The sequence below is a fragment of the Pistacia vera genome, unplaced genomic scaffold, assembly GCF_008641045.1.
Source record: "Pistacia vera cultivar Batoury unplaced genomic scaffold, PisVer_v2 Contig525, whole genome shotgun sequence".
In the NCBI taxonomy this organism is placed as follows: Eukaryota; Viridiplantae; Streptophyta; class Magnoliopsida; order Sapindales; family Anacardiaceae; genus Pistacia; species Pistacia vera.
Genome location: NW_022196363.1, coordinates 652,977 through 678,323, shown reverse-complemented (window position 1 = coordinate 678,323; position 25,347 = coordinate 652,977). Strand labels below are relative to the sequence as shown.

Here is a 25,347-nt window from a genome sequence, read left to right as displayed (position 1 = left end):
ACTTTGCTGCCTTCTCTTTTCTCATAACTATGTAGCTATTCTTTGAACTAGACAATGTGGGATAGTTCGTCTCCAACTTGATGACTGATTTTACACATCATATGATGTATTGACTTTTTAAAGGAACGGGTAATTTTGATATGACTGGTACTCGGGTTGTTAGTGTTGGGCCGAGAGGCCCCCAATGCTATACTATGAGCGTAATGTATCAGCCCTTATTTGTTTAAAGGGCTTTATTTTTTTTAAATTAAATTTATTAATTTCATCTCTGTAATTAAATTGTTCACTTTCAGGGAATTTATTCAGTTAATTGATAAGATTTCTTGTAAGGAACAAGATTGGTCTGCTTCAAAAAAAAAAAAAAAAAAAGCGTTAAATATTCATTTTCTATAATTAATTCACACTAAAACATGACAAATATTCATGCAATTCATGATGACTGCTGAATCATACTTTTAGGAAGATGTTGTAGACGTAAAAATTTACCTGTAGAGAAAGAGGGTCTGATCTCGTGAGATTGAGACCACTAGCGATCTGCTACACCTGCACATGTAAGGAAACAAACGTGAAGTGACGGAAAACACCAAAGTGGTGTTTGCCGTAGGCACTCCGACGCTCAAGTCAACAAGGCTGAATTAGGCTAATTTAGTGAGGGCTAGGGAGAAGAAAGGTTACCGAAAGTCTAGTCGGGGACTGTGGCTACGGCTGTGATGCAAAGTTCTCAAGAGTAGGAACTTCAGGGTCTGAGGGTGTAATGTCAATGTCCCCTGTGAGAGGGCTGACCTCTGTTTAAATAGTGATTGTATAGTCTTCCAATCTTGGTGGGATGGGGAGTTCTCGTAGTGATCGTTCTCCCCAAGGATGTAACCTTTGGCCCCCTTATCCTGGCGTGAAAGGGGGTTCGATCATGACTCGGATACGGACCTTGGAAGAATTGGAATAGTAGTTGACTTCCTTATTAGAGTTCAAGTAGGAGTGTAATCCGTAGGTGATTGTGGGCTCCGAATTGACCGTAAGCCCAGAAGGTGTGCTAGGATCAGGAGGCCTGCGTCCAGATGGTGAAATCTGACTGCTCTTCACACCAAATGGGCCTTATCTGCGGAATTCTGGCTTAGGCCCCATCAGGATTGGGCCTAGGTTCTCATATTTGCTAAGGTGTTTCCCTATTTGGGCCGAGGATATTTTTTGGCCCTAACAGTTTGCCCCCCACTCTCTGAGTTAAACAGTGCTCAACTTAGAGAGTAAGCATCGCTTGGAGGCATAGCTGGTCGGCCTTCGTGGTTGACTTTCGTGGTCGACTGACTGATCGCATAATCCAGCTCATAGTTTGTGAATTCATTAATATGCCTGATCAGACAAATGGGGTGACGTGGTCATGAACACAATCGGTGCCTTTAACTGAGTCGGGGCATGTAATCAAACCAGGGATATGTCGTCAATCGGTGTATGGGGTCGAGCGAGCGGTTGTATGAGCAAACAATCTCGCAGACACATGTTCGCTCGGTGTGACTGACTGATTACGTGAATGAATGAGTTGTTTACTAAAGGTGTATTCACTCGGCCTCACTCGGTGTGTCAGGCCGAGTAATTGACTGGGAGGTTAATTCTTGGAGGTGAATCTGATCGGTGTGCCAGACCGGGTGGGTGGGTGGATGAGCTCGCTATTCCCCAAAGGTGTCCTCAGTCGGTGCCTCCATCTAAGTGGATTACATTAGACCCGAAGTGCCTATGGTGCCTTGGGCGGATTGGTCGAATCTGGGCAAAGGCACGTACGTGTTTAATCAGTAAAATTACTCGATCGGTTGAGGCAACCTAGTGGTGAGATCGAGGTTTTGCTATACAACATTTGGGGTGAGCCTGGAGAACCAAGCCTGGATAATCAACCACGATGATGACGACCACGCCCGGTTGGATGAACCGAGCAAATGGTTACGTTTCGGGAATGGAGTAAAATTGGACAGAACCTCTTTTGACACGTGTACGATTGGGATGCCCTCTAAATTCGGACGGGAAAATAAAAAGATCGTGGTTCTCGACTACCATTCGCATGGTGCCACATGTTACCTGACACCTTTTCGCTGATAAATACTTGGAGGCGCAACTGTTCATTTCATCTCCCATTTCTTTTTCTTTTTTCTTCGTGTTTTTCTCTGAAACTTAGGTTCTCTTCACAGCTTCAAAGGATTCTGGGATTTGGCCATTTCTACGGTAAAAACTACTTCCTTTTTGCTTTTTTTTTTTTTTTTTTTTTGGTTCCTTGTTTTCTTCCTGTTTGTGGTGTTTTTTGGAGGGATTGAGCGAGAGTTTGGGGAGTTTTTGGTTTGTTTTTTTGAAAAGTTTTGCCCGACTTTGGAGGTGCCGTGTTTTGATTTTTAGAACAGGCTTGAATATTGGGTTTCCAGAGAAATTGTGGGTGATTTGAGTGGGTTTGCCTGATTTTTTTGACGTTTTTGGATTTTGGACGGAAATAGAAGATGAAACCAAGTTATGGAGTACCTCGGTTCAGCTCATCTCGGTTTGCCTGACCGAATCGAGAGAAAAGGTATGTGCTAGGTTTTGAAAAACTTTAGAAAATAGGATAGGTAGGTCACCCAGTCTTCTCGACTGAGTGGTAAGAGAATCCTACGGAAGATTGAGCTGAGCAAGCGTTTGGTTATCTAGACCGAGCAGCAGGTTAAGCTATTTTGTTTGTCTTGGAATAGTCAGTCAGAGATTCAGGGCAAGTGAAGCTGTAGAAGGGGTTTGGGCTTTGGACAGTCGGTCGCTTGGGGCGACCAGGGTAAAATCAGTTGGTCGCTTGGGGCGAGCGGGGTAATATAACAACTGTTTTTGGTCAGTAAGGGGCGAGCAGTGATCTCACAAGAGTTGAGAAGATCGGTGAACTGGGAGAGGTCGATTGGTGGTGTGGGGCGATCAGGATCAAGTAGGTTGGTTTTGAAGGGAATCGTTCGGTTGGTGTTGAGGAACGAGCAGTGGCCGAGTAGAAAATTTTTTAAGGGGATAGCTTGGTCGTTCGGGGCGGGTGAATAGGTTGAAACATGTCTAGGTTAGAATCCAGCAGTTCTAGTAGGGCCGATGTAGATGTCAGGAATGAGTACGAGAATGCCCCGACCATGGTGATGATGTCCGAAGGTGGAGGCGTTCTAGTCAGTATACCAATCGGCGTGAACGTAGCTTCCCCAGGGACGAGAGGAGCTAATCCGAGTGATTCGGACAAGCAACGAGGGAGTGGGGAAGACTCCGAAGGAGTTGGTAGTCCATCCTCATCCGGTAGTGGATCCAAGCACGAGTCGATTTGGCCAGGCGGTGGTATACTGAGCCGCGATTATCTGGCCCTTTTGAAGGATAATGATATATGATGGATCCGAACAATGTATCACATTTCGAAATCCGTTGAGATTAGAGTAGCTTGGTCGTACGAACGGTTCAATTGGGAGGCAAAGGGATGGGCGAGCGCCTATAAGAAGTGGTTCCATGATGGGCTTAGGCTTCCTATCCCTCACCTGGTATGGGAGGTCCTGGACCATTTCAGGATTGCTTTGTTCCAACTCATGTCGAATGGGTGGAGGTTACTTATGGCTTTGGAGGACTTTTGTGTGTAGCATCAGGTGATGCTTGGGCTGCACAAGCTCTTTTATTCTTACTTCCTAAAGGAGAACGATAAGGACAAAGGTCGATACCTGCTGAACCTTTGGCACGAGCGAGCCCACCTCGTGATCGACCTCTAGTCGAGTGATAAGAATTGGAAGGATCGATACTTTTTTATGCGAGGTGATGCAGTCTTCGGGGAGAAAGGCCAAGGCGACATCCCATTCACTTGGTGAGCTACTGGTGAGAAACTTTGTCTTTTCCTCGAATTTCGATTACTAAAATCTTATTGTATTTTTTCTATGCAGAGCTTGAATTCAATCGAGCCAGGCAGAGTGGGGTCGGCTTTGACGTGCAAACCCAGAAAGTTTTAGCCATTCCGAAAGCGCAAAGGGATTGACGAGTGGTGTTGGAGGAAGCTAACCTCAAGACGAGCCATCTCTAGGTCGAAGTTGAAGCCATCCAGCGAGATATCCCCTTCTCTTCGCTGAAGCAAACCTGGAGTGTGTTGCTAACTCGCTACTACAATCATACCTTGTATAGTAAGTTGAGGCTGAATCTACTAACTGTTGGAGAATTTGCGATTGTAGAAAAGCTAATGAAGAAGTTGACTGTCCCGAGTGCGAGTGAGTCCATGGCAAGGCATCGGGAGAAGCGGAAGAGAGAGTCCTCGGCTAGAGAGGAGAGAATAGCAAAGGATGTGGTGGCGACTCTGCCAAGTCGTCAACCTACGGCCAGAACTGGGTCATCCAAGACAGTAGTCTTGGATAAGGAGACTGAGATGATCACCTTTAGCATTCCAGCCTCTGCATCGACCTACTCGGACGCGGCTTCCATGAGTCAATTGGCCGACTCATTCCTATTCCCAACCGACGAGACTCGTTTGAACCAGATAGGTGCGGTCGCAGTCGCTGACTGAGGGGTTTCTCGTACTTTTCAAGTATGAGCCGGAGTTTTACTTTATTGTGTTTATTGCAGATGTGTATTGATCAAGTTGTTTTGTCATGCAGACATTCACCAGCAACCTTCATCTGAGGAAAGCCATCGTGTCGTAGGAGAAGAAGATACATGATGTGTTGAAATCTAATGCCCACCTGCGACAGAGGGAAGCGGCAGTGCAAAAAGCTAAGCGGGAAAGCTAGCAGCGTCTGAAGGAGGCTGAGAGTGAGTTAGAGCGACTGAGGTGGGAGTTGACCAAAAGACTGCAAAGGTCAAGTCCCTAAGGGAGCAATGCCTGAGCATTACTGATGACGCCATCATTAGGGCCCAGGGGGAGCTCATGCTTGAGTACAGGGTCGGGAACACCTCTCACTAGAACCCAGATGAGGACATCCAGCTCATGCGGGAGATGATGGAGGAGGAGGCCACTAGCCATACGGAGGAGCAGATTAATGAGCAGGTGCTTGACTTCGCTAGCCAGTCGGGGCCATCAATTATTGAGGATGTGAGCGACCAGGCTGCAAGGGTGAGTGTTGGGGCTGGTGATAGGGTGATTGAGTCAGAGATGGGTTAGACGACTCGCACAGATGATACTTAGCCTTTTTTTTTTTTTTTGCTCATGTATTTTGGGGCCTGCGATGCCCTTTCCTTGCGTGTGTGCCTCACATTGTACTTGGAACTTAGCCGCTTGAGGCTTCTTTTATATTATACTTGTGATTCTGTTTTTGGTGATTTCCTTATAGGCGAATGAGTTGCTTGCTTGTTTGTTTGTAGATGCACTAGAGGTTGAACCGCATGCTTGTGTTACGACTTTGACGCGGCCAAGTGGCTGAGTTGTGTGGACTCTCTATTGGGTCGGGTTGATGACTTGTCGATTTTGAGGTGCAAGTCCTCTTCAATCGGTCTGGGCTGACTGAATGTGTAAATTCATGAATCAGGCAGGGTCGATCGAAGGTGTAAACTCGTGAATCGTGTAGGGCCAATCGAAGGTGTAAAAACTCCTGAATCGGTAAGGCCGATCGAAGGTGCAAACGCATGAATCGGGTAGGGCTAATAGAAGGTGTAAACTCATGAATCAGGCAGGGCCAATCAAAGGTGTAAACTCGTGAATCGAGCAGGGCCAATTCAAAGGTGTAAAAAACTCATGAATCGGGCAAGGCCAATCGAAGGTGTAGACTCATGAATCGGAGAGGGCCGATCGAAGGTGTAAAAAACTCTTGAATCGGGCTGGGTCGATCGAAGGTGTAAATTACTGAATAATGCTTCATTAAATTCGGGCCATGAGGCCGATTGTCTGTGAAGGAGGTGGATAGGCCCACTCATCCTTTTTTAAATAGAAACAAAAAGAAAACAGTTATGTAGATGAATGAGTTCACCTAAAAGTAGTAGCGTTTAAGATGGACTGCATTCCAACTGTTACTGATGTCTTTGCCTTCGGGAGTTTGGAGTCGGTAGGCGCTCTTTCCTGCTTCTTTTGTGATCTTGTAGGGACCTTCCCAGGTGGGGCCGAGCTTGCTAGAGTTGATCTCCCTAGTATTTTGACAGACCTTGCGGAGGATCCAGTCGCCTGTTTTGAAAGTTCTGATCCTGATGTTACGGTTATAGTGTCGGGTGGCTTACTGTTGATAGACTGTGTTGCGGATGTTCGCCCGCTCACGTAGTTCATCGATGGTGTCCAGATTCTGGCAAAGGTTTTAGTTGTTGATTTCCTCATCCGCCCATTGGAGTCTGGTGGAAGGAATTGATACCTCGGTTAGGATGATTGCTTCAGATCCAAATACGAGAGAGAAATGAGTTTCGCCCGTGGATGAGCGGGCTATAGTTCGGTAGGACCAAAGGACTCTAGGTAGTCCATCTACCCATGTCCCCTTGGCTTTTTACAAGCGCTTTTTCAAAGTCTATATGATGATTTTATTCGATGATTCGGCCTGGCCATTAGACTAAGGGTTGCGGGGGGTAGAGAAGCTTAGCTTGATCCCTCATATGTCACAGAAATCCCTAAAGCCTGAACTAATAAATTGGGATCCATTGTCGGTGACGATTTCCTTTGGTATCCCAAACCTACAGATTACATGTTTCCAGATGAAAGTTTTTACCTCTCGATCTCTAACTTGTGCGAATGCTTCGGCTTCAATTCATTTGGTAAAGTAATCAGTTACAGCCAGCATGAAGACTAGCTGCTTGGGTGCGGTCAGGAGCTATCCTACTATATCAATTCCCCACTTCATGAAAGGCCAAAGTGTAAGAGTGGAGTGGAGTCGCTCGGGTGGAAGGTGTGAGCATGGGCGAATCTCTAACAACTGTCACATTTTTTTACATAAGCTGTTGAATCAGTGCGTATGGTTGGTCAATAGTATCCAGCGGTGATCATCCAATGTGCGAGGCTACGTCCTCCTGCATGGTTTCCACATTCGCCTTCATAAAATTCGGCGAGAACCCATTTGGCATCTTCTAGGCTTATGCCCTTGAGGTAGGGACCAGAGAATGACTTCCTAAGGAGTTGGCCCTTATACATGGTGAATCTGGCGGCTCTCGCTTTTAGGCGGCATGCTTCGTTCTTGTCTGCTGCGAGCTCATTGTGTTCCAAGTACTTCACTATCGGAGGCATCCAGGAATCGGCCAGTTCGATGTCCATTGCTTCTTCGGGCGACTTGTTTGTTAGTTTTTCCTTCCAATTGGCCAGCCATTATAAGAATAAAAGTGGGATGGATGATTGGGAAGAACATTGAAGGGCTGAGCCGAGATTAGCAAGGGCGTCAGCATAAGTATTCTCCTCTCTTGGGACTTGGGCGATGGAGAATTCTTCGAATTCACTGCAATTCTTTGACCAGGTTCAAGTAGGTCGTCATCTTCGAGTCGCGGGCTTGGTAACTGCCTTGCAGTTGGTTGACCACGAGTTGGGATTCGGACTTTACCTCCAGCCTCTTTACTCTGATTTCTTTGGCTAAGGAGAGTACAGCGATGAGAGCTTCGTATTCAACTTCGTTGTTGGTGCACTTGAATCCACATTGTATGGCCTGCTGGATGACCTCTCCCTTTGGTGTAGTTAGTACTAACTCGAGCCCGCTTCCATTCACATTGCTTGAGCCATCCACTGAGAAAGTCCACTTTGAAGGCGACCCGCTGTTCATACATAATAACTCTCTTTCTACTTGGACGATGGTGTTCGGGGTGAAATCAGTAATAAAGTCTACCAATGCTTGGGACTTGACGGTAATACGTGGTTGGAAAGATATGTTGAACTCACTAAGCTCTACCATCCATTACGTTAGTCGGCCTGATAACTCTGGCTTGTGTAGTATCTTCTTGAATAGAAAAGAGGTGAGTACGACTATGGAGTGATAGTGAAAGTATGACATGAGCTTCCTGGATGCATGGACAAGGGTGAGGGCCAGTTTCTCCAGCTAATTGTATTGTGTTTCCGCGTCAAGGAGCAACTTACTTACATAGTAAACCGGTAGTTGCTTCATATCTTCTTCCCGAACTAACACTGCTGAGATTGCTGTCTCTAAGACTGTCAGATAGGTGTAAAGCTTTCCTCATCCACAGGCTTGGAAAGGAGCGGAGGGGAGGTCAGGTATCTCTTCAATTGTTACAAGGCTTCCTCGTAGAAAGGGTTCACTCAAACTTCTTAGATTTCTTGAGTGTGTGGAAGAAATAGTGGCACTTGTTAGCAGATCTGGAGATAAAGCGGCTCAAGGCGGCTACTCGTCTTGCAAGGCGCTGGATGTCTTTAATGCTAGTTGGTGATAGTATATTGAGGATCGCTCTGATTTGCTCGAGGTTGGCTTCAATCCTTTGCTGAGTTACCATGTATCCCTAGAATTTAGCTGACGAGACACCGAACGAGCATTTGGCTAGATTCAGCTTCATGTTATACTTCCTTAGGACGGGGAACACCTGGCTGAGGTGGTCGAGGTGCTGTTCGACCATCAGGGACTTGACGAGCATGTCGTCGATGTAAACCTCCATGGTGTCCCTGAGGTGTTCGGCAAACATTCTGTTGACTAGCCGCTGATAGGTAGCCCCAGCGTTCTTGAGGTCGAACAACATCACCTTGTAGCAGTAGGTTCCCCTCTCTGTGATGAAGGTTGTTTTCTCCTGGTCGTCGGGGTGCATCAAAATCTGGTTGTACCATCAGAAGGCATCTATGAAACTTAGGAGCTCGTGGCCTATGGTCGCATCGACCATCATGTCGATATATGGGAGTGGGAAGGAGTCTTTAGGGCATGCTTTATTTAAATATGTGAAGTCAATGCAGATTCTCCATTTTTCGTTCTTTTTCTTTATGACCACAACGTTTGCCAGCCAGTCGGGGCAGTGGACCTCTCTGATCAGACCATTATTCAGTAACTTATCAATCTCCTCATTGACAATCCGGTTGCGCTCTAGTGCAAATTTCCTATGCCTCTGCTTCAATGGGGGTGATCCGAATCTACTTTGAGGTGGTGGACGATTGCTTCTGAGCTGAATCCTGTCATGTCAGCATGGGACCAGGCAACACAGTCCTGGTTTCGTTTGAGGAATTCTATGAGTTTCTCTCTTGTCTTAGGCCCGAGGCAAGAACCTATATGGGTCTTTCTTTCGGGGTTTGCCAAGTGTATCTGCACTTCATCCAACTCTTCTATAGATGGTTGATCTGGCTTGGTTGGAGGGGTTGGATGAGATTGTAGTTGCTATAAAGCATGACCTTTGCTTTTGAAGGCATTCTTGTAACAATTTTTGGAAGCCTTAGGATCGCCCTTGATTTCCCTTACTCCCCATTTTGTTGGAAACCTAATGGTTTGGTAGAAGGTGGATGGAACAGCTCGCATGTCGTGGATCCACGATCGGCCCAAAATGACATTGTATGGTGAAGGATAGTCGATCACTAGAAAAACGGTTTGCTTGTTTACTCCGCTGGCATAAACAAGAAGAACAATTTCTCTGATGGTGTATTTCTGCTAGGAACTGAACCTAACCAGTATGGTTGGTCATCTGTTGATGTTTGTTTCTTCTAGACCCATGACTTTCACTGCTTCAAGGAAGAGAATGTTTTCCAAGGACCCCTCATCTATGAATACTCTCTTGACTAGGATGTTGGTGATCTGGAGGGAGATGACTAGAGCGTCGTGATGAAGGGCGGCCAGGGTGATTGGCTCGTCATCCTCGAACTGAATTACCTGGTGGGAGTGTGACTGAGAGGACAAATGGATGGATTGAATTTCATGGTGGTTGTTGGCTCTGGCGTAGCGTTTGGCTGAGGAATAACTGACCCCACTGATTTTCGACCCTCCTAAGATGATTGAGCAGAATCCTTTTAGCGTAGGTTCTCGTGGAGGTGGAGATGTTTCTATCGTGCTTTTCTGGCTAATAGTATTCTTTCCTTTATTTGTCAACAGATCTCGGAGATGTCCTTTCTTCAGTAGTGCGACAACTTCCAACCACAGGGCAATGCAGTCTGCGGTGTTATGTCTAAGGTCGCCGTGGAACTCGCATCACTTGGTCGTGTCCCTCCTTGCTTCGGCGTTGAGCTTGCCTGGACACTTAAAGCTAGATCTTATTCCTTTCATGATTGCCACGACTTGGGCTGGTTCGACGTTGAGGTTGTACTCCGGGACTGTGTATCGGCTCGATCTGGTTGGTCTGTTGTCGGTTCTAAGTGGTTGGCGGTCATATGGTTTTCTGACTTTGTTTAGATTGTGTGGAGGTGGTTGGTGATGGGGGTTCAATCGATCTGAGCTCTAGCCTCTTATCATTCCGCCTTGGGTCATACTTGGCATGACTCACGCGATTCATCTTATCTTCCTCCCACTTTATTTGAATCATCGCTCTAGCCAAGGCGTTTTCCATCATGGTGCAACCGAGCTTCATCAGTTCTTTGTATAGTTCACCATCCAGGAGGAGACCATTCTTGAAGGTGTCTACGGCTATCTCGGGGTTACAGGAGGTGATGGAGATTTTTTGTTGAATCTGCTAATGTACTCTCTCAGCGGCTCCCTTATTTTCTGGTATACTTTGTACAGGTCGGCCGATAGTTTCTTAAGTTTCTTGCTACTGGCGAATTGCTCAAAGAAGGTGTCGGTGAGTTGTGTGAATGAGTTGATTGAACTGTTTGGGAGGTTAGTAAACCACTGAAGAGCTGGACCAGAGAGGCTTGAACCAAAACTCTTACACATGTAGGCTTCCCTTAGCATTCGGGGTATCGAGACGATGAACATCCGCTGCTTGTACGAGTCTATGTGATCATCTGGGTCAGTTGTGCCGTCATAGGGTTTCATGCTAGGGATAGTAAATTTGTGGGGCATGTCGGCTAGCGCGATCACGTCCACGAAGGGCGAATCGGCATAGTAGTAAGGCTTGCTCTTCTTGATAGGGATTGGCATTTCTGGTATGCGCCTCATCACTGCCTCTACATAGGCCAGTCTCTTGGCTAATATTTATTCCATGGGAGAGGAGGATACCACTAGGTCATCCTGATTGACTTGGTTGGCCATAGGATTCGCGCTCGGTCCATTATGTTGGGCCAATCTGCGTGGTTTAGCCTGGAGGATCATTCCTTCGTGTATCGTTTGGTAGCCTGGATCCCCGTTCATTCCCTCCGGTTGGGTGACTCCCATTGTAACTGATCAGGTGTTTCGCCTTACATGAATGGTTAGGGGGGTTATTTAGTACTCGCTCGGTCTGTTGGGATGGATGGACTCGAGCGGGATTGTTTGAAGTGGGTGACCGCTCGACCCGCGAGGATGAATCGAGCTGAGTGGAGTTTGTATAGGGACGGTTGATTGAAGGTGAGGTGGGATGGCGAGGATGGGCGGTTCTTGTTGTAACGAGCTTTTTATCACTTGGACGCCTTGATCTTGTGCTTGAGGCGGATCGACCGAGAGGGTTTCCATTGGCAGACCCCGTTCATGGTGAATCAGAGTTGAATTGTCGACCAACGATGAACATAGTTGACGCGACCTCTTCTCTGAAGTCATAGGTCCGTGCTCTGGAGTTTGGAGAGGTTGCATAGACGAAACTGTGGCACGAAACCGATTGGGTGGTACCGGACAAGGTAGAAGCTCAAGATCATAAAACTGACTTACCTTCTCTTTTAGAGATTGGTTCTCGGCCCGAATGGTAGTGTTCTCAGTTCCAATGCTGCCACCTTGTTTGAGTGCTGTTGCATGAGGGCGGTCAAAGCCTCTAGTTTGGCATCGAGGCCAGGATTAATGTTATCAGAATTATCAGCCATAGAGAGTTTCTTCACGTAGCAGGGTTTGTTGAGACAAATGATTGCTAGAAGCCCCATAGTGGACGCCAAACTGTAGACATAAAAATCTACCTGTACGAAAAGAGGGTCTGATTCCGTGAGGTTGAGGTCACTAGCAATCTGCTGCACTTGCACACGTAAGGAAACAAACGTGAAGCGATGGCACTCCGACGCTCAAGTCAGCAAGGCTAAATGAGGCTAATTTAGTAAGGGCTAGGGAGAAGAAAGGTTACCGAAAGTCTAGTCGAGGACTGTAGCTACGGTTGTGATGCAAAATTCTCAAGAGTAGGAACTTCAAGGTCTGAGGGTGTAATGTCGATGTCCCCTGTGAGAGGGCTGGCCTCTGTTTAAATATTGACTGTATGGTCTTCCAATCCTGGTGGGATTAGGAGTTCTCGTAGTGATCGTTCTCCCCAAAGATGTAACCTTTGGCCCCCTTATCCTAGCGTGAAAGGGACTTCGAGCATGACTTAGATACGGACCTTGGAGGAATTGGGATAGTGGTCGACTTCCTTATTAGAGTTCAAGTAGGAGTGTAATCTGTAGGTGATTGTGGGCTCCAAATTGACCGTAAGCCCAGAAGGTGTGCTAGGATCAGGAGGCCTCGGTCCAGATGGTGAAATATGACTACTCTTCACACCGAATGGGCCTTACCTGTGGAATTCTGGCTTAGACCCCATCGGGATTGGGCCTAGGTTTTCATCTTTGCTAGGGTGTTTCCCTATTTGGGCCGAGGACATTTTTTGGCCCTAACAGATGCATAGACATGTAATCATATGATGAGCACCGTAAATCTTTGTATCGACATATAATAATTTAATTTATGGTTAATTTTAAATTGAAAGCAAATATGAATATTACTATTCAAACAACATTTTAAGTTCCTATTATTTAACTGATATTCGTATAGGTGAAAAATTAACAAAACAACTTACAATTGTAAAGCATAAACTCTATCTCTATTGTACTGATATGATCTTTCGATCAAATTCTTTCAATTACATAGATAAATTCTGTCTTAATTATTTGAAAAGGGAATTACATTTTATGATTGAAAGAGGAAATAAAACTTATAAATACGTATAACTCTTTTAATGAGGAACAGAATGTAACTATAAACTTAATAATAATTGGGGTGTAAAGAGGTCAAATAAGGGGCAATAGCATTACTCTAAATTTGAATCCATTCTATTTTAAACTAATAACATAAACAAAGACTAAAAATACTCTCTTATATATTGTCTCCTTATTTTATATACTATAAACTTAGTAGTAATTTGTTTGATGATCTCGTAATCTAATTAAAAAAAAAAAAAATACAAATGAATATTGTCTTGTGGGAAAATATATTAATTAATCCCCTATAATTATATCATGTTAGGAAAAGATGTGGTCGTGAAACGGCCAAATATCTGACCTTTCACGACCAGATCTCCACTGTCGCCGCCGTCGACAATAGGTTGGGGTGGGTGGGGGTACTTTTGTTAAGTTTTAACTTTTTTTGTTACCGGAGTGCTTTAGCTAAATTTGAAATGTAGGGGGTTAAAAAAACTATTAAAAAATAGCAATAAAAATAATATTATATTAATATTTAAAAAGAGAGTAATTTAGTAATTTATATAACATACCCACTAATTTATTAATCTTAATCAAATATATTAATATAACATACTCATCAATTTATTCCAACTAACCAAACACATTCCTCTAAACATTCCCAATAATTTTCAAGATAATCTATTTTTTCATTAATATAACATTCCCTGAACCAAACACAGCATAAAGTATCTAAAGTAAATCCTCATGCAAATATGCTTATTTCAAGCATTTTTACTAGCGAAAATAATATTTTAATTAATTCACATCATAATTATAAAAAAAAAAGCATAAAATAAAATCTAACAATTTTGTTAAACAATGGATTTACTGAAAAAGTATATAAATTTCAAATTATAATGAAAAACTCAAAATGCAATAAGTTTCTATTGGAATATAATAATTGTTAAGGTAAAAATGCGATTCGTTTGAAAATTATTTATAGTTTTAAAAGTATTTGTAATTCAAAAAATGCAGAAATTGGACTGCTTTCTCTTTAAATAAATGGGCTGAGATGTTTGGGATTTCATCGGTTTGTGCCTCAGCCCACCCAAGCCCAATATTTTTCCCATCCGTAAATATGTTAATAATTCATTTATGGATAAAAACTTATATAAGAGTTAATGACGTTAATCCCCGTCAAATATGATAAAATAACCAAAATTCTCCTAAAGCTTCCAAAATAACATAAATCCTTCATTAGATTTTAGGTATCAAAATAAACGACAAGAGGACAATTTGGTATATTTATTAATTTAAAATAGTATAAATTTTAACAATTCATTAACGGTTGAGAGATTTTTTGTCATTTCCAAAACCTTAGAAGGAGTTTTGTTAATATATCATACCTTAGAGGGGTCGTTTGGATCAGGGGTATATAAGATAACATGGGTAATCTTCATTTATTTTGTAAGATTCCTGTGTTTGGTTTGCAAGTAATAAATTAATATGGTAATCTTTTATTATAAATAGTGTTTACTGTTGGTAATGTGAGGGATAATCTTATTACCTTGTTAGCCGGTGTTATTAAAACATTACCGGGGTAATATGATTTTTCTACCCATTTGCCCTTAATTAAAAACCATTTCGGACACAATTGCCTTCAAATGTCTACCAAATAACAATTACCTAACCCTGTACATGTGAGAAATTAGCTAAAACACCCTAACCACAAAAAAATTTAAAATTTAACAAAATACCTCTAGCCACCCAAGACCACCGTCGACCGTGACTCACCAATCGCTGTAATGGTGCATGACCGGTGATATTTGGCCGGTTGTGCGTCGGTAAGACCTTTTTCAAAAACGGCTAGATCTAGCGTTTCTATGGCCGTTTCACGGCCAAAGATGTGACCGTAAAAACGGCCATAGATTTGACTATGAAAAGGCCAGATCTTTGGACGTGAAATGGTACGGCCACATCTTTGGCCGTGAAATGGCCAAGACTTGGCTGTTTTCCGGCCATGGATTTGTGATCCATGGCCATTTCCGGCTTTGCCGACTCACGGCCGACCATATACGGCTAGTTGTGCGCCATTCCGTCGACTATCAATAGTGGTCGACGGTGGTGGCTGGCTGCCAATGGTGACTTAGGGTGGTTGGGGGTGATTTTACTACAAATTAAAGTTTTATATGGCTGATATGTTTTAGCAAAATTTCAAATGTAGGGGGTTAAAAAATGATTCAAATAATAATAATAATAAAATATTATTATATTAATATTTAAAAATAAGGGCAATTTAGTAATCTAAATAATATACCCACCCATTTATCCTTCTAACCAAACATATAATTCACCAATTTATTCAGAACCAACCAAACACATTTTCTAAATATTCCTAGTAATCTTCAAGGTGATATTTCTTTCTGTTAATATAATATATCCATATAATAAAATATTATGGCTCCGTTTGATTCACAATTTTGTGTTTTTGGGAAAAGTTTTTTGAAAAAAGTTAAAAAAAAGTTGAATTGGGCGGGTATTATGATGTAGGATTTACAAATTAATAAAATACCCCCTATGTTTGTTTTTTTACAAAATACCCCATATAATAAAACATTAAAAGTTAACAAAAACACCCCCAACCCACCCTCAAATACGAACAGCTGGCCACCACCGTCGGAGGGTGGCCGGAGTCACCGTATCGGCGCATGACCGGTTGGATCTTACCGATCGTGCATCGATATGGCCTTTTTCGACCAGATCCACGGCTAGATCGGGCCATTGATGGTCAGATCTGGCCGTATTTGCTATTCAACGACGGCCAACAAACGGTCGTCGTTGATGGTCAACGATGACTATTTGTTGGCCGTCGTTACTAACTGGTTACGGCCAAAGATCTGACAGTCAACGGCTAGATCTTTGGCCTTAGATCTGGCATTTTTCGACCAGATCCACAGTGAATTTGGCCGGAAAAGGCTAGATAAGCCATCTTACCAGATTCCGGCCATTTTCTGGTAGTGGTGGCCGGAATTTGGTAAATGAGGATTGTTGGGGTGTTTTTGTAATTTTTTAAAAAATATTTAGGAGTATTTAATTAAATTAACAAATTTAGGGGGGTTTAAAAAAGTTGAATAATATTATGAGTTTTTGGGTATTTTACTATTTAACTTTTTTGGGAATACTAAAGTAGTATTTCCAAAATACAACCAAACGAAGCCTATATGATCCAAACGCAGCCTATATGATCCAAACGCAGGTGTATACCTTTTAACTCCTTATCAAGTCATGCTTTACATGATGACTTTGGAATCATACCTTTTAGGAAATTAAAGAAAGAAGCCTATATGATCCAAAGACATAATCATTTTATGAACACTATCAATTTATTAAGAGGTTTGAATTACTTTGTAGTTTGTATATCAAAATTTGGAAGAGCTATCTTAATTTATAGTTGCAGTCACTTAAGCTAAAAAATATATATAATTAATTGTATTATAATATTCAATTTCAGTATCAAACACTATAAATATAAAGAAATGGGAGGAAATTAAAGAAAGAAGTTTTATCTTCTGGTACACTCACATTTCTCTTTTGATTTGATGTTTATAAATGGACGGCAATACTTGATTATGTAATATATATATTACTAAATATCCATTGTATTTTCTCTTTTCTTTTATATATATAAAAATAAATTAAAATGAATTATAACTAAATTTTTTTTTTTTTAATTTACTCTTGTCAAATAATTTATTATTATCTTAGCACACAATGTAAACTACATTAATTAATAAGCATTAATTTGAATTGAAATTCTTAGCCTGTCAAATTTTGGATGGATTATATTGACCCATTAACAAATTAAAACTCCATTACTAGAACCTTAAAGAAAAAATTGTAAATAATATATTTTCATAATTCTAAAATAATAATTTATATCCAACAAAAAACTGTATGTATTAATACTTGATTTCATTAAAAATAAAAAAAATTATAAAGATGCGATAAAATTATCATAAACAATTACATATTAAAATCCTTTGAAAAAAATTACTTTTTTAATCCACTTTTTGTGGTACTTTTAGGAATTACCAATCTTCTAATATTTTTTTAATTGAAAATGAATTATAATAAAAATATAATTTTAAAATTTTAAATAGATCACATTTGGATGATGATAGTCTCATCAAAATGACTTAAAAATCATCCCTAAAAGTTTTATTTTATAGTTCAAAAGGGTAGATTAATTTAAACTCCATCAACGAAAACTAAACAATTAGTTTTTGTTAAATTAAAATTAGCTATTCGAATTGATTAGAACTTGCTTAATTCGTTTGAGCCCTTGTGTTCATATTAAAGATATAGTAAGCATAAACGAATTATTAACAAATTAACATGAAACTTATACGGTAAATAAACTTAATTACTTAACATGAACTATGTCACATAATTCAATTACTCTGCTAGTAGACCTTGCACATCAATTTACCATGAACTTGACATACATCCTCCTACGGCCAAATGCTGCAGGATTTGACAGTGATTCCACCAGTGTCAAATAGATTGATTCGTGCCAATCATTCTGCTGTCGACAGCGTTGCTAGATGCACCTTCGGCAACGACTGCTTGCAACCGTTATTGACGGCGGTCCTTAGCTCCAGCTATTTACCATTAAATTGACACAGAAATCCTTAGCTCCAGCAATTAAGCGGAAGAAACAACTAATTCACTCTCTGCAAACTCTCTTAGGATTTGGTTCAATTTCCTCCCCAGAACATCCACTTTCCTTCTCAGTACTTGTGCCCGCAAATTGTGTATATAGCGGACAGACCCCGCAACATTTAACCTCACAATATTTCCCCCCGTACTCGACAGGGTAAAAGTGAAACGAGGCAGTCGTGTAGTCGCCCTCAAGTAGCCTAGCATTTAAACAGGGATCATACCCTAAAACGATATGATCAGGATCAATTAACACATAATCATAGCCAAGCATTGTAACGTGCATTTGGCAACTATAGTAATCAGCACTATTGGTATCAAAATGATAATCACAAGTCACATAAAAAGCACTATCGCAGTAGCTCTCCTCAAATTCAATAACTCCACATAAAGCGAACCTGATGAACCTTGTATTACACCAATGCTGAGGGAGCTGAATAGTTATTGAAGATCCTGAACTTCGGTAGCTGAACCAGTTAGGAATTATAGTTCCGGGTAAACAAAAGCTGATTGCAGGTGTGACTTTGAGTACCTGTAACATGAAATTCTTGTATTATGACGAGTCTTCAAAGACAGAAAAAGAAAAAGAGAATTAACTAACCTTTTCATAACAAAGTCTCAAAGATGTGACAGCCATTTGATAAATTCTTAGCTGGGAAAGTTCCAAGATGTTGTATGCATTTTGATTCAATTTCTGACAATTTGTGAATAAAAAGCGCATTGTGATCCATGAAAATGGGACATAGCGTTCAGATACTACCTCCAACTCAGATGCATCTAATTCTTCTAGACTTGATGGAAGCTTGGGTAATGATTGTAGCCGCTTGCAGTTCATTGCTATTAGTACTCTTAAACATGGTGGAAGCTCCGGTAAAGATTGAAGCATATTGCAATCTCTTAAGTAAAGGCGTTTCAGCTTCGACAGTTGCTTTATTCTTGAAGGTAGGGTCTTGAAATTGTTTCCGTTCAGATTTAATGTTTTCAGTGAGGATATACAACAAAGATCTTCAGGAATTTCGGTTAGATTGCAGAAAGATAAAAATAATTCTGTCAAGGAACATAAAGCTGACAATGGAGGCAATACAAAACCTGGACATTGAGAATATATATTCCCCTTCCACTGTGTGGTAGAGTTCTCTGATAATTTGACAAGTTTTGAGCAGCCAGAAAGATCCATTTCGATCAGAGATGTTAAATTACAGATGCTGCTTGGAATGGTCTCAAGATTTTTGCAATCCATCAATCTCAAATGACGAAGGCCATTTAGGTGTTCTATTGAAGATGGTAGCTCCCTAATTTCTGTTGCTCCATTCAACAAAAGTCTTTCTAAACTTTCCATTTTCTCCAAGATTTCTGGGAAACTCTCAAGTTTGGAGCAATAATCAAGTTCAAGACGTTGAAGAGATTTCAATTTACAGATACTAGTTGAAATACTCTTGAGCCTTGAGCATCTCGTCATAACTAATGAACAAAGCTCAGTTAGACACATGATGGATGAGGGAACTTCTTCTATTGCGGTTCCACTAAGATTTATATCTCTTATATTCCCCGAAATCCGTGGAAATTCTGTGAGGTATATGCAAGAGGAGAGATTAAGAGTTACAAGCGATTTGAAATGAATGTTGCTTGGAAAGTTCCTAAGGCTTTTACAGCCACTTAGTCGCAGGATACGAAGGTGATTGAGATATTGGATAGATGATGGAACCTTAACCAAGTTTGTGCAATGTTGAAGCTCTATTATCTCAATATTTGGGGCCTCTGAGACATCTGGGATCTCAATCAAGTGCTGAGAGTGATAAAGATCAATTGATTTTAACTCGAAGGCAGACTGTAGCAAAAAGTAAATTTTGTATGTATGAAACATGCACAACATTATATTTATAATGAAAGAAATAGGTAATATATAAGAAATTATACATACCTTAGTTCCTATCCAGAGTTGCTCAATGTTACTGTATGGCAGGTTAAGTTCAATAAGCTTCTCTGGACTAAATCTGGGTGGCAATGTTTTCAAAGGAAATCCAACCCAATAGAGGTATCTTAACTCATCAGACAGATATTCTAATCCTTGGGGAAAACACAATTTAGGGTTATTTACAAAGCCTCCTGAAAACTGATCAGATACATAGAATTTCAGAAGCCTAAGATTACGCATATTTGTAAAGGCTTCAGAACTTAAATGCATTTCTCTGATTTTAGACATATCTAGGAACAAGCCTTCAATTGCATCAGTTCCCTTCAAAGCAGAAGAAATAACAATTAGCATAAAACGCATAGTGAAGTGAAGATAAATTTTATCTGGGTTGATTTTTTATTAAAGATCTGATACATAAAACAAAGTTAATGAAATTCATTTCACTCTTACTTACAGTGTTTTTCTTCAAAACGTTACAGACATCTTCAGGATTCCACAATCTGCTATGCTTGCCAGGCTCTTTGAAGGATACTTGGCGAACAATTTCCCAACCCATCTCTTGGAGTAAATCATGCATTTGTAGCTTGTTTTTACTTGAAATTGTTATGAGTGACTTATCAATGAGAACACTCAGTCCATAATGGGCAGAGAAGTAACAACCATCTAATATTCTTGTTACATGATTACTATCCTCTCCTTCAAAAAAGCATGCAATGTCAAGAAATATATCTTGTTCTTCACGGTCTAGTCCATCATAACTGATCCTCAAAATATTATGAATTTTAGGATTAGAAATCTTCTTTAATTTATTCAATGCACTTTCCCAGTCTCGTTTGCTCTTTTTGTGTAAGGAGGAAGCCAATACTTTAAGAGCCAATGGGTTGCCTTTGGCATAATCTACCACCTTGCTTGAGAGCTCCAAAAAATCATTAGGGGGATGATTTTGTTGAAAGGCAAAATTACAAAAGAGTTGAAGAGCTTCATGATGCTTGAATCTTTCAACCTCATAAATGTTATCGTTATCCACTCCAAAATTACCAAGAACCTGTTTATCTCTGGTGGTTATAATAACTCTACTTCCTGGACCAAATCGATCAAGCCCTCCTGTTAAAAACTCTAATTGTTCTGAATCATTGACATCATCGAGAATAATAAAAACCTTCTTGCATCGGAGCCTATGCTTAATGAATTGAGGTATCATATTGGGAGTGCCAATACTGAGATTTCTTTCATCTAATACTCTAGAAATAACTTGCTCTCTTAAACGAGCTAATCCACCACATTTTTTTGATTCTTCTCTAACATTTTCAATAAAGCAACAACCGTCAAACTGTCCAGAAACTTGCTTGAAAATAGCTTCAGCAATGGTTGTTTTACCTATACCTCCCATTCCCCAAATTCCTACAACTCGAAAATCTGAGAATCCAGAGCATAACAATGATTTCACTTGCTCAACACGTGATTCTAAACCAACTAGACCTTCGCAATCACTTGAGGGTGATATATCATTCAATTTCTTCAAAACATCTTTAACAATTTCGTCTACAAGTTTGGAGTCTGGCCTATCAAATGTGAAGAACAAAAGTAGTAAGTGAAAAAATGTACCCACGATGCATAAACAAAACAGTATAATTTATGAAGAGTAGAAAACTAAAGCATCAGTAGAAGCAATGTTTCTGTATTTATCAGTCAACTAACTTTAACTGTATATCATGAAAAAATTTGGAACTTCCAAGACTTACCTAGTTACCAATGAATCCCATCCGGATAGATTGGATGCCTCGGTCAAAGCAGTCCTAAATCTTTGCACCTTTTCTATCTTCCCCTTAAAATATTCTTCATGCTTAACAAAAGCATCTTTGAAGCTTCCTGTCTGCTTGCGTACATCCGATGGATTTACATTGTAGAAAACAGGTATAACCATTTGGCCCTTGATTTTCTTGCATTCAAGAATCTTTACAAGTTCATCTAAGCACCATTTAGAGGAAGCATAATCTTTAGAGAAAATAATTAATGAAATCTTTGATTCTTCAATTGCTTTCAAAAGGGCAGGCGATATTTCATCTCCTCTCGTAAGTCCATCATCATCAATGAAGGTTTGAATTTGTTTTTGACACAAAGCAGCATAGAGATGGCTAGTAAAACTAGCCCGGGTATCCTCTCCTCTAAAACTAAGGAAAACATCATATTTGCCTTGAGAAATCATGGAAGAAGGAGATGATGACGAAGATGATGAAGCCATAAAGGTTGCTGAGAGTACTTTAATTATTGGTTAGCCACTTTCAGCTTATAAGTCTTCCAATGGCTGTAGCTTTTTTGGACCTTTCTGTTAGGTATATTTTGATCTGTGTAGCTTAGTCAAGAACCCACAAGTTGAGAATTAATTTATTTGAGTCACTGCTGTTGCTCCCATTTGCCACAAACAAAAGCAAAGATAATATTTTAATTTTGAGAATTGATAATCAACTAAATTCAGATTACAGTAACACGAAATAAATCAAACATAAACTATGACTTAGAGGAAGTAGATATAATACATGATAAACTTCAACAGTCAGATCATAAAGATATTATACTGTTAAAAATCTATTGCCATATTGTCGGCATCAATATCTGGACGACAAGAGAAGATATTTAGCAAAATTTACTAAAGGCATACTGAATTTAGCATAATTTTCATGTTCTAAACAATTAATTAAATTCACAAGCAGGCAACATGAGTAAGGAATTTACAAAATTTAAAAAGCACAAAAAACATGCCTCAGCTTCGCAAGTACAACTTGATAGAACCACATACGCGAGAACTTCCAAGCTTCAAAAACTGATAGTTTTAGAATCGTGCTGAAGTACAATCACCTGGAGAAAGCAGATAAAAATTTCAAGGGCTAATTTCATGAGAAGGGATGACAGCGTATCAGAAAATAATAAAAATTTCTAGCTTAAAACAAGGCTAACAAATACAGAGCATACGAGAAATAATTAGTGTAAATTTTGAATCGTGATTTAATTATTCAAAGCTTTTCCAAATCATGAATCTAAATAAATATATAGTTTATACACACATCATCTCACTCTTATAACTGTTAATTCATAGAGCTTAAAAGGATACGTACAACAAGATCATATTTTTAAAAATCCAAAACAAAAGTTTACACAATATTTGAGCCATAAATGCTCTATAAATCGCAGCTACAGTACTGAATTGGAACTCCCGTAATTAAAATTAATTGAAAAGAACGACCTGAAAATTTTGAAAAACTCTAAACTGAGCTGAATGAGAGATCAAGATGCTATTGAATGTGGATTCCAGAAGAGAGATCCCATAGATGAAGATCAACTGTTGCGTTTTGAAATGGGTGTAGACTGTGGACTCTGCTGAAGTGTTTTGAGTGTGTGTTTTGTTGGTGCTGTAAGCTGTAGGCATCCCATTAGTTTCCTAAATAGCCCCCACCCGTCCCTTACTTGGGTCATTGGGTGGGACAGAATTGTAATCTTGCCCATTCTTATAATTTTTTTTTCTCTCGAATAGGGGGCAATAGCATTACTCTAAATTTAAATCCATTCTATTTTAAACTAATTACATAAACAAAGACTAAAAAAACTCTCTTATATATTGACCTCTTATTTTATATACTATAAACTTAATAGTAATTTTCTTGATGATCTCGTAATGTCTTTAAAAAAAAAAAAAAATTGAAATACAAATGAATATTATCTTGTGGGAAAATATATTAATCCCCTATAATTATATCATGTTATGACCCCATACAAGACTCAAAATTAACTTAACTCTAAGGTATCTAAAGTAAATCCACATGCAAATATGCTTATTTCAAGCATTTTTNGCCATAAATGCTCTATAAATCGCAGCGACAATACTGAATTGGAACTCCCGTAATTAAAATTAATTGAAAAGACCGACCTGAATTTTATTTGAAAAACCCTTAATTGAGCTGAATGAGAGATCAAGATATGATCGAATGTGGACTCCGGAAGCGAGAGGGCTGTGCAAATCCGGATATCCGATCTGAATAGGCCTTTTTCTGATCCAATCCGGATTTTCGGATTAAGTTATATCCTGATTCGAATCCGATCCGAATTATATGGATATCCGGTTTTACGGATATCCGATTATTCGGATCGGATAATTGGATATCCAAATTTTAAATTTTTTTTATTAAAATCAAATAATTCTAGCAATAAAATTGAAATTATATCATGCAGTATTACCAACAAATTAATCCATAAGTTGCTTAATGTCAATTTAACACATACTCTATTACACAAATTACAAATTTAATAGAAAGACAAACAAAAGCAGCCAACTTAATACTAATACATCTTCTAATCTTCAATTCTTCATGCCAACTTCCCTCTATTTCCTTCAGAGACTAAATTGCCATCATGGTTCTTCATTTTCAAGTTAAAGCTTGCCTTAATCTTTATGCTTCTAACCTGCAGTTTACAAACAATAAGTCTAGAAGTTAGGCTTCTTTTATCATTCATCCCTAAAATTTAATTCAACCTATTAATATATAAAGACAACATTATGTTAGCAACCTCCAAAATGTCCAACCAATATTAATGAATCCACAACAACAAGTATACAACCAACAAATTCATACTCATAAAGGAAAACACTTTTATTTTTCTAATCAAACAAACCAGTCCCACCAATTGGTTAGATTTTCCCACTTCAACAACCAACTCATTACACCATACAACATCAAATAAAATTGTGACAAACCAAACATCAATAACATTAACATAGCAACAGTCATTATCCAACATACCCATATATATGTTGATTCTCGTCCTCGGATTTTAATATTGGCATCAGGAGGATTAAAAAATACATTTTATTGGCTGAAATGAAACAACATACCCATATCCTCAATCTACCTCCAAAAACAGAAAAAGAAAATATAAAGAAACATACAAGATAAAATTTATCTAAGATAACCAAGAAAGACATTATTGATAAAAGCACTGATAGAAAATTCTAAAAACTATAAACAAGCGCAAAGCTTAATAATACAATGAAGCCAAACAAAGTACGAGCTTGCATGCTGAGAATAAATAAACATGAATTAAAAATTGTAAATAACTAAGGAAATTGAATTCAAAAATTGAACGCAATAATTCAGCTGTATCTTAATTTATAAATGATTTAGAATCACATGCCTCAATGTCAGGAACACAAGGAAATTAAAAGGCATCAGATGCTTGAGATCAATGCATCAAATGTAGGCAGTTTGAATAAAATTTTCCCCCTAAACTCCAAGCAATTTTCAATTAGACCCTAACATAAAAACAGAAAGATCAAAAATTGAACTTGACTGTTTAAGATTATCATTATGATATCAAAAAACAAACCATTTTTTTCTTCACTGTCCTGTAGCAGAAAACAAACCATGAATGAAGATCCAACAATCCATAGTCAAAGCATCCATCACAAAACAAGGCAGAAAATTCAACAATTTATAATGGAAAACACTACAACATCGAAAGGGAAAAAGAAAATTCAGCAAATCTGAAGAAATTTAAAAACCCATTTCTTGGTATTTACCAGAAAAAGGAAATCAACCACTACAAAAAATAAGGGATTATTTGTATTTATGATATGGAGATGGAAGGTAAAAGAAGAGATGAGATATGGAGATGAATAAATACTTACGATCGATTTGGGGCTTCAATTAGGGATTTAGGAGAGGAACTAACGATTTGGGGTTGTTGACGATCTTGGCTTTGATGGTGGAAGGAGTGAGTGAGAGAGATGGCGATGGTGAGTTGGTGACTGTAAGTGAAGACTAAAGAATGAAGATGGCGATGGTGAGGTTGAGTTGTGAGTTTGTGACTGTCGTCTGTCGAGTGTCGAGCGAGAGAGACTGAGAGAGTTGAGTTTGAGTTAAAT

The 25,347-nt window shown here is 39.7% G+C and overlaps 1 protein-coding gene across 2 annotated transcripts; it reads right to left on the bottom strand.

Annotated features, from left to right (window-relative positions):
- Positions 1-17,212: 17,212 nt before the first annotated feature.
- LOC116106988 (disease resistance-like protein DSC1) lies at positions 17,213-22,031 on the bottom strand. Of its 2 annotated transcripts, none has more exons than XM_031393296.1 (5): positions 21,176-22,031; positions 19,888-20,995; positions 19,440-19,754; positions 18,120-19,304; positions 17,213-18,050 (listed from the first exon to the last, which is right to left on the bottom strand). In XM_031393296.1, the coding sequence occupies exons 1-5, from the start codon at positions 21,673-21,675 to the stop codon at positions 17,526-17,528; spliced, it is 3,633 nt and encodes a 1,210-aa protein (XP_031249156.1). In that variant the 5' UTR covers positions 21,676-22,031; the 3' UTR covers positions 17,213-17,525. The 2 variants fall into 2 exon arrangements, with proteins under 2 accessions (XP_031249156.1, XP_031249155.1); XM_031393295.1 differs by having other exon boundaries at positions 18,120-19,346; positions 21,176-22,030.
- Positions 22,032-25,347: the final 3,316 nt, after the last annotated feature.

What these genes read in the sequence shown, in the direction of transcription:
- LOC116106988 (XM_031393295.1), bottom strand. Translation starts at nt 21,675, where the DNA reads ATGGCTTCATCATCTTCGTCATCATCTCCTTCTTCCATGATTTCTCAA. An exon ending in ACGTTTTGAAGAAAAACACT is followed by an intron (nt 19,755 to 19,887) that starts GTAAGTAAGAGT and finishes TCTGCTTTGAAG; the next exon opens with GGAACTGATGCAATTGAAGG. An exon ending in AACTCTGGATAGGAACTAAG is followed by an intron (nt 19,347 to 19,439) that starts GTATGTATAATT and finishes TTTTTGCTACAG; the next exon opens with TCTGCCTTCGAGTTAAAATC.